Raw genomic sequence first — 10,245 nt, 5'->3', positions numbered from 1 at the left:
AAAACTACATGTAAGTGAATAGATAAATGCTTTACATGCAAACAGTTAGTTTACTATTTGAATTAATAAAGTAGCTTTCCCACTCCCTTGGGGTCGGTGTTTGCGTCCACATATTTTAAATAAACATGTTAAACTATTACTTTTTCTGTCCTGAGGGATTGATTATTATATTTTGATTATTCTGCGATATAAAATAAACAGATATAATGAAAGAATTTACTATTTACTCATTTATACGAGTCTTACTTTTCATGATATAAGTCGAGCGTCTTCTCTGAAAACCCTTGTTATCTATTCACAAAAATGAAATCTGATAACAGTGAAATACAACATCGACCCGCTCATAGTTTATGATACGGACTTAAATACATTTACGTTTATTTTATGTTTTCAATTGTCGACTAGCAGGAATCAAATAATGTGTTTTAAATGTTTCAATAAGATAGTATAAAACAATTATTATGGATTTGTATAACACTATTTCGTTTCCTTTAGTGTCACACCTTGGAGGCTCAGAATTGGTTGCGTCAAGAGAATTGAAAGACAACGATATATCGGTAATTAACAAGTTTTTATATTTTTTCCTATTTTTACGCTATCATGTCATGCTTTTCAGTTTTGCTGTGCTGGGATTCCTCTTGTCTATTTTAGTACGGAAATCAAAGATCTAATCGTAATCCAAGGCAGGTAGTCAGAATGATAATCAGGGGTTGCGAGTTTGAACCTCGCTACTCAAGAAAATTACTGATAATTCGGATTATTTTATTCATCAAATATATTCTGTACTCACACGAATGTAGAAGTTATACTTTAAAAAAAAAAACTTTACTGACATCATTTTAAAATGATAACGTTTTTGCTTTGTTTGCAAATGAAGACAACTACATGTGATTTCTTCCAAAAATAACCTACATTTGTAAATCATTTAAGTATCAAATATGAGGGTAAATATCAAACAAAAAAAGAGTAAGCCCCACATCTCTATCTACTATAAAGACAACAAGTTCAATACATACAGGTACAGCTCGAAAACAATTTAACGGACCAGTTTATATATTTGTTAAATGTAACCAATAACAAACTTTCAAAATGTGTTAATGTTCACACAACCTAATGGTAAATAAGTAATCATGCATGTGTTTATTACAGAAAAAAATATCCCTGCTCGTGCGTTTGCTATAATATATATTTATATTTAAATATATATAATATAATATATAACTGTCACATTTTCTATTCCCAATTTATGTGTATCCACCAAGAAGACACAATCGCGTCACACTATGCGGTTGAAAAATAGTTGGAAACTGTATGTGAATAGTCTTATTTATTTGAAAATATTTATCAATTACAGGAGGAAAACAAGGACTGGGAGAATATTGTTTGTTGCAGTCCTGTACTAGAAGCATGGGCACGCTGGGAACTTGAACTCAAGTACTCAGGTAAATACTTCAGATAGTCCACGAATTCGAATTCATGTAATTTGAATTTTACATATTTGTTTACAAGAAAATATTAACTAAACTATTTAAATTGTTTTCTGTAACCAGTTTAATAATTGGAAATTTGATATGAAATTACAAATTTGATATGAAATTACAACTCGTGCCATGTCCCATGTGGCATACTACGAATTATGAATTTCAATAATGACCAGTTATTTTCAAAAGGTACACAATTTGTATGACGATACTTTCAGCAAGTATTTGCATTTAATTTAATGTGATTTACTTTTGAAGGTTCAATTGTCATGTTTGCATTGCTACGAAACCATCTGCCTGTCAATTTCTTAATTACAAACGCGAAAAGATATTGCTTCACATAAATGATGCGAACATCGTATTATAAATGTTAAATAAAGAAGCATGGGAACAAATGATATATTAAGAGAAATCTGTGATGAACATAGTTTGCAAGCATTCATGTATTTAGTATTTAAGAAGTTTTAGGTGTACATAAAACATTTTTATGACATTCAATTTACACGGAGCATCAGTAGAATGATAGATTCACCGTCCGGATACCAGCTCAGAAATATTGAAAATGGAATACTTTCTTTTACAAACTTTAGATACTAGAATATTGCTGTTGTATTTATCAATATACTTTATTTTAGTTGACAAAGCTCTTGGTACATTCTTCAGCAACGAAAGAAGAATAAAAATGATCACGGATTATATGAAAGGTCGCTCCATAGAGATCAAACCAGATGACTTGTTTGAATTGGTTCGTTTAGCAGATATGCTACAAGTTAGTGACCTATATGTTTATTGTAAATACCGTATATCAAATCTTGTGATCACAAAAGACAACTTTTACAAGATACTCCACGCCTGCACCTTATACGATTTTCAACATGAACATATGGATCGATACATTCGAGGAAATCTAAATGAATTGTGTGAAGAAGCAGATATTCTAAAGATTGACCCAGAGTCTGTGGAACTTCTTCTTACTGATAAAGAACTTTCATACTGGCAGACAACAAGCAGATTTAGGTTAATAAGAAATTGGTGTAGAGCTAACAGAAGTAATAACTACTTTGAAAAATGGTTTGAGTTCTTAGATTTCTATAAAATGGACAAATATTACCTCGATAATATTGTTAAAAAAGACTCCCTTGTAAGATTATCAATCACTTGCTTGCAAAGAGTAAATCAACATTCTAAGTGAGATACAAGATGCGCCATTGCCGTTTGTTTTTATTCTGGGCGATGATTGTACTGGATCAAACGTTATTGAGTTAAATCTTGAAGACAAACAACTGTACAAATTTAACTTTCCTGATAAAATAATGGAAACTACTTACGTCCAATGCGTGAAATCCACTGGAAAAATGTCATTCTTCATTCCATCGAAACAGCGGATATTTACATATGACGTAAATGACGGAGGTAGTATAGAGAAACGCATTGTTTGGAAGGGAAAATATCCTGGAAACATAAGCCATATCTTAGAAACAAAAAAAGGCCTAGTATTCATTTCGTCGGGAGAATACTATAATGGAATTTCAGGGTATCAGAATTGTAAAAAAATTGTACGGGGGTCAGTATTATACCATATGATAAGCGAAAATGCAGAGGTACTTAACGTTGAACCGTTCATGACATTATCCTTTGAAGTAGACTGTGTGTGTTACAATCAGTCAATGATTCTGATGTCCACAACAACATATTCGAAAAGGAGAAATTTGTACTGCCTTAATCTTCAAACAAACACAATAACAGAAATTAATCTACAAATCAATGAGAACCAAAGGTACGGGCTTTTTGAGCAGTCGTCTGTTAAATGTTTATTGCCAGTGCATGAAAAAATTCTCGTTGTGACTGGAATGTCATTTATGTTATTGTCATTAAACAAAGAATCAGATGCCTACAAAGTAGGGGAAAGGAATTGTTCGAATTTGACTCTTTCTTCACAGGGAGCCGCTTCATACGTATTTATTTCTGATAATTTGGTAGAATTGAAAGAGCGATATACACGTATCAGTTATAAAAGCAAGGATCAAACGTCTTTCCAAGATTGGCACACACTTAAATTGAAAAGATTGAAAATACCTTACTTTAAACCAATAATGTGTGCTTATGTCGAACGGACAAAACTATTATGTCATATAATGTGCCCACATTGTGATCCAGATGTCTGGGGAAAAGAAGCTGAAATGATCGGAAAAGAGGAAGAGTTGCAACAAAGAAAAGCTGAAATGATTAGAAAAGAGGAAGCGTTGGGACAAAGAAACATAATCGTGCACTACAGCTCTTACAATGAAGAATCTGATGTTTATAATGATTATTATGATAATCATTACCACCATGATGATTATAGTGATGATCCTTGGAATTAGAGAGAAATGTACTGGGATGCAAGTGCGGATGAGTTTGTTGAAGCTGGGTGGTAACAGAAACACAGTTTACAATTGAAACTGAATGAATATGAAAATATGTATACATTAAAAATAAGAATGAAGCCTGTTGAGAGGAGAATAAAATGTATATTAGATCTGATCCATTAATTTGAATGAGAAAACCTATGGCTGTCAGTAGTCTATGTTTTAAGCGGCCTTCAGCTTTTCTTAAGGTTAAATATGTTATTTTTAGATGAATCGTTTCATATAATTGTCAAAATCAAAGGAATTAAGTTGGAAATTGAAATTTGCCGACAACAAAAACATGTAGTAGTTTTCCTCGTCATCCCTGCCTACTTTGTCAGGCCTCTTCCATCGTTGTTCGATGGGGAAGAGATGTTAGATGTTTTTTAAATATGAATTTGTAACGAACATGATTAATATAATTTGAACAGGGTCAAATCTTACACGGTTACCTTACAAAATAATAAGTAATTCAGATTTGCGCAAACAATAACAAAAAACAAAACAAAAACAAAACAAACAAAAAAAAAACAAAAAAAAAACAAACAAACAATACACACACAGACTTATAAGAGATAATTGAATGTGCCATATCTATCATGCATTCCTACCTGCTTATTGAATCACTTATCAGTTCTGATATATAAAACGTCGCTTTCCATTGGATAATCGTGACGTTTATAAAGACTCTATACACGACTGCTGTGAAGTTATGAAGTAATTTCATGTTTGCTGTATAAATCGTTATATAAAGATTCTCGAAAGATTATATGGCCGTATATAAACTGAAGAGTGCAGTATAATAGTTATAAATAGTATTAGTTTGTTTCACTTGTTATGAGTTTACTTTGTATATAGTGTTTTCATTATATTGCAATCTCATTGGTCCAAACAGTAGTCAACAGGACTTTTTATAGAATCATACTCACTGGGTGAAGTATCATATTCATTGGCTGAATTGGATTTTCCCAGTCTAAAAATTGATTTAGGCTCATATTCAATGACCATACAACGTAGACTGCTAATTACACGTGCTTATTAAAAAATTTTTTTTTGCGTTTTAAATTGTTCTTTATAGCATATTTCTCGATTAAAATATCATTACACTACTATTATATATAGTTAAAGGTTACACCGCAGTGATGAGTTTCAACTTAAATTACTTTTGTATCCGCAGCGTTCGCGTATATATATTTGTTCAATGCCTTACATTATGATATATGATACAATATGATATACATGTGACATTATACAATTATTAAACTTTTAAATCTATAAATTTTGATGTTATTTCAAATACTATAATAACTTTTTAAACATAAATCAGTCAATATTCTCTTCTTAAATGAAGCGATACGATTTATCAATATATATTAATGTGATAATGCTATTGATAATGGCGTTTTGCGTTTATGTTAAAAGACCTTTAAAATGATTGAATTGTGATCTATATATAGATTCTTCATTTTTGGAAAATCGGCTAAATGTCGGAATATCGAAGTCGGCTTTCCGCCACCGATCCGATATATATCCGATATAGCCAAACTTATTTAAGACAGGATGATATCCGTCCAATATAGGTCCAATATACATTTATTTCCTGTTATTCTATTAAATGAGTTTTTTTAGTATATTCTTCTACAATTCATTTCAGCAAGAAATCGATGCTTTTAAAAAGAGTATTTAAGTCGTTTTCATAAAAAATACTTCGGTGCTATATCGGCTCAATGTCTGTTGCCGGTTTACTGTATAAGTGATTTGCAGAACGTGGTTTTTTTCTAGCCCACCTGCCATCAGAAGAAGTTTGCGCCAAAACTAAAAAAAGTGGATTTTTTCTCAAATACTACTGGTAAATTTATAAATTACTTATGCTTTTGAATAAATTCCTTGTTGTAGTATTCGGCGTCATTGATATTTTGCTCGTAGGTTTAGGAATTTCATAGTTATCTCGCCGTAAAATTATTTTGCAATACATTTTCGCGACTGTTTTTAAATTGTTGCCTGAAATTTAGCGGCTGAGAGAGAATAAACATCAAATTATAATTTTCTTTTTATTTTTATTAAAAGTTATAATTTTGATAGAGATGTCAAATGAAAGTTTTAATCAGAAATAATGAAATGTTGATTACTTTAAAAGAAATAGATAGTGCCTGCTTGCCTTTTGAAAGGACACTTTTCTTATTATAGTCCTTTAGTTAAAAAAATGTGAATATATTGTTATGTTGATATATTTTCTTAATGTTTGAAACATGAATGATTCATTGCAGGTAAATCATCTGTCTGTGACATGACAAACATACCTGAATCAGAGTGCTGACAACTGAAATAGCTGGTTTTGGAGAAAGAAAATGTCATTTTAGAAGCTAAAGATGACCAATTGATGCAATTCACAGTCCTAGGCAATACTTAGAATGAGTAAGTAGACAAAAAATTCTATGATAACGAAAAAATAATTATTCAGTTTGAGCTTTTAGGGTTATTAAGTAAAGTTTCATTGTTTTCTTTACTGATTTATTAACATAAATGTTTAAAATCAAAGCACTGAAAGTACTGAAGTATACATTGCTTGATAATATAATCCATCTTTGCCATTAAGGCCATATTGATTTTAACAAAACAATAGGGTCATCTTCTGACCAAGGTCAATGTCCCTAACAAGTGACTCACATGCACCAAGGCTTTTTTCTTCCAAAGTTATTTATGAGACAAGGAAGATGTGATGTTCAATCTGTGTATTGCTAGGCAAGCTGACAGATGAATTTTTTGAAACATCCGTTAAATGGACTGCATTATAGAATATTGAAACAGTCATATTGAGTTTCCAGTGATGCTGTCTAATAAAATACATGATCTGGCTTGAACTCTATACAAAGTCAATTAATTGAATCATCCTACAACACTTAATTACCAAATTATAGTACATCCTTTTGTATAGTTTTCCATGTTACAGATCTATGTACTGCACTTTGATGCATTAATACATTTATTCTGGTGTGTTGTATTCATCTCCACACATTAATTTTCAAATGCATTACTTTATCGTTTATTAATAAAAATGAAATCTATAATCAAAACTATTCAAATGTACTGTAATATTTTCATTATTCAATAATTGTGACATAGAGTCTTCATATACAACCTTTTCAAGAAATTATTTAAATTGGACAGCAAGTTAACAAGGGTTTTTCCATAATCAGGCTGTGTTACCAACTTCTTAACTTTAGATGAACTATTGAGCTAAAACATTTTTTCTATTTTTGGCTACTGTGACCTACTTATGATTTTCAACCAAGGTGATCTATGTTTAAACTCTAGCAGTCACACACATTCTTACGATGTTGTGTGACATTTGGGGCAAAAGTGTGACCAATAGAGTGTTAACAAACTAAATGACCAGCAGATTGTTAACAACTGTAATGTCATCGTCGGATACACATGGTTGATTAACATTTAACATGACATAACTGATAAATGTAAATGGTTCGGCCGTGGGTATCCGACGATGCTAAATGTGGACAGATCACAGTTGACATAAGATGGATGACCGACATTCAACAATCTAAAACTTCACCCTGAGCCAACCTATGAGTTTCACCACAGAAATAAATAATAAGATACTGCGTAATGATTAAGATGATGTGTAGTCATTATATCAGAAGTAAATTATTGCTTGTCTATATATGTTCTTTACTCTATTGTAACTACGCAAGTTCATATAGCATATAAATATAAAACGACTGCTAGATTGGTTTTTACTATAAACAAATAAATAGTAAAAGTTAATTATTTAAACGATTGAAAAGTCTAAGTTTATGGGTATTTTTATTCATATACCTTTCTTATCGCGGGTCAATGTGGTTTTCGGCTTTCCCTTGTTTTTAATGCTGACTGTTACATAGCCGAAAAAACATAAGTTTTTAACCAAGTTTCCCGAAGGAAAAAACTGGTTATTAGATTGAGTTATGTTGGTGGGCGGATGGGCGTGCGGGCGTAAACAATTTATTCTGTGCGCAACTCCTTCTACATTTCTCAACAGATTTTGACCAAACTTTCACAGAAACCTTGTCATCAAGTGCCCTCGCGCATATTGTCTTGGTTTTGCGATTGGATAATATTTTACCTAATTATGGCCCTTTGTTTTTTTTCCTTATACAGAATATATAGTGAACAATTTCTTCTGTGCGCAACTCCTACTACATTTCTCAACGGATTTTGACCAAACTTTCACAGAAGCTTTGTCATCAAGTGCCCTGGGGCATGTTGTCGGGGTTATGCGTTTGGATAATATTTGACCTAAATATGGCCCTTTGTTTTTTTCTTTATATAGAATATATAGTGAATAATTTCTTCTGTGCTGAACTTTTCCTACATTTCTCAACGGATTTTGACCAATCTTTCACAGAAGCTTTTTCATCAAGTGCCATGGCGCATATTGTCGGGATTTTGTGATTGGATTATATTTGACCTAATTATGGCCTTTTGTTTTTTTCCTTATACAGAATATGTAGTGAACAATTTCTTTCGTGCAGTACTCCTCCTACATTTCTTAACGGATTTTGACCAAACTTTCTCAGAAGCTTTGTTATCAAATGCCCTGGCACATATTGTCGGGGTTTTGTGATTGGAAAATATTTGACATAATTTTGGCCCTTTGTTTTTTTTCTTAAACAGAATTATCAATATATAGTGAACAAATTCTTCTGTGCTGAACTCGTCCTACATTTCTCAACGAATATTGACCAAATTTTCTCAGAATCTTTGTTCTCAAATGCCCTGTTGCATATTGTCAGGGTTTTGTGATTGGATTATTTTTTACCTAAATAGGACCCTTTGTTTTTTTCCTTATACAGAATATATATTGAACACTTCTTCTGCCGAATTCCTCCTACATTATTCATGTTTTACATTGCGCATAGTTACATTGTTTGTTGCTTGTATTTTTTTCAAATACAACATATTTACCTACAATGGTGATAATTGAAAACCTGGTTTCGTGACATTGCCATGTTTCTTGTTCATACTGTACTTATTACAAAAAATAACTGACATTAAGGTAATAAAATTTATGTAATAGTTATTCATTTAAAAGGTTGAAAAATGTATTTAGCAGCAATTTTTTTTAAATATATCTATTTTTTCGCAAGTAAAATGTGTTTTTTTTTTTTTTCTTTTTTTTTTTTTTTTTTTTTCTTTTTGGCTTTTCTAAGTTTTTGACGCTAGGCTGTAACATAGCTGAAAAACTCTTTCATACAATGTTTATTACAAAAATATTACTGATATTTTACATTGCTTACAAATATAATGTTATAAACATTCATTAAGAAAAATTTATTTAATAGTTCTTATTTTAAAAATGTCCATTTCATCGCCAGTAAAATGTTTTTTTTTGCTTTCAATGTTTTTGACGCTAGACTGTTACGTAGCCGAAAAACACTTTCATACTGTATTTATAAAAATAATATCACTGACATTTTCCATTGGTAACAAAAGAAAGTAATAGTTATTCATGTAAAAGGTTAAAAAAAATAATAGTGGCTCTTGTTTTAACTACGACTATTTCATCGCCCGTAAAAATGTGTTTTTCGGCTTTTCCATGTTTTCGACACTAGACTGTTACTTTGCCGAAAAACACTTTCATATCGCATTAAATACGGAATAGAATCATTCTCTAATTTACACTTGTTGCAAAAAGAAAGTAAATTTTAATCATTTAAAGGATAGAAAAAAGTAGATAAACCTAATTTTGTTGGAAATATATACCTATTGTATCGCCATAAAAAGTGTTTTTCGGCTTATCCATATTTTTTAAGCTTACCCGTTGAGTTTCCAAAAACATTTTTATAGTGTGTTCTTTTCGATATAATGCTGACAATTGATACATTTATTGATCGGAATTGTGAAAAACAATTTCTCTAGTGATTAAAATGGAAATAAGCATATATATTTTTGCCTGTGACATGTGTTTTTAGGCCTTTTTATGTGCGGCGCAGGCTCAGCGAATACATTCATCAGCGTATTTTATGATATATTATCGATTTAAAACTGATATTATTGATTCCATTTCATCAAATAACCATAAAAAATTGTTGATATTGCTGAATCACAGCCTTAATATTTCTTTGTATTTTAAGTGTTTTTCGGTATTTTTTGTTTTTCGTTTTTTGGTGTTTTTCACCAAATTAATATAAGCAGATTAAAATTATTCCTATTTGCTAAACATAAATTCAATGTATTTATTTCTTAATGCTTACACTGATTTACAGTTTCAAATGATTATTTCTTATCGTCGAATCTGGCCACATATGCCTATATTTAGCTCCATACTCTGGCTTAATCGTCAAAATCCCAAGTTCGACGAATTGTTATGGGTCGAACGG

General features: G+C 31.1%; 1 protein-coding gene across 2 annotated transcripts; it reads left to right on the top strand.

Annotated features, from left to right (window-relative positions):
• The first annotated feature begins 402 nt into the window (after window positions 1-402).
• On the top strand, window positions 403-4,017 carry LOC132745124 (uncharacterized). Of its 2 annotated transcripts, none has more exons than XM_060733953.1 (3): window positions 403-557; window positions 1,355-1,442; window positions 2,117-4,017. In XM_060733953.1, the coding sequence occupies exon 3, from the start codon at window positions 2,795-2,797 to the stop codon at window positions 3,842-3,844; it is 1,050 nt and encodes a 349-aa protein (XP_060589936.1). In that variant the 5' UTR covers window positions 403-557; window positions 1,355-1,442; window positions 2,117-2,794; the 3' UTR covers window positions 3,845-4,017. Both variants share the same exon structure in this region, with proteins under 2 accessions (XP_060589936.1, XP_060589937.1).
• Window positions 4,018-10,245: the final 6,228 nt, after the last annotated feature.

This window comes from Ruditapes philippinarum, unplaced genomic scaffold, assembly GCF_026571515.1.
Source record: "Ruditapes philippinarum isolate M1 unplaced genomic scaffold, ASM2657151v2 ctg5900_1_1_1_1, whole genome shotgun sequence".
NCBI classification, from domain to species: Eukaryota; Metazoa; Mollusca; class Bivalvia; order Venerida; family Veneridae; genus Ruditapes; species Ruditapes philippinarum.
The sequence above is the reverse complement of the archived record's forward strand: the minus strand, read 5'-3'. Positions and strand labels throughout refer to the sequence as shown.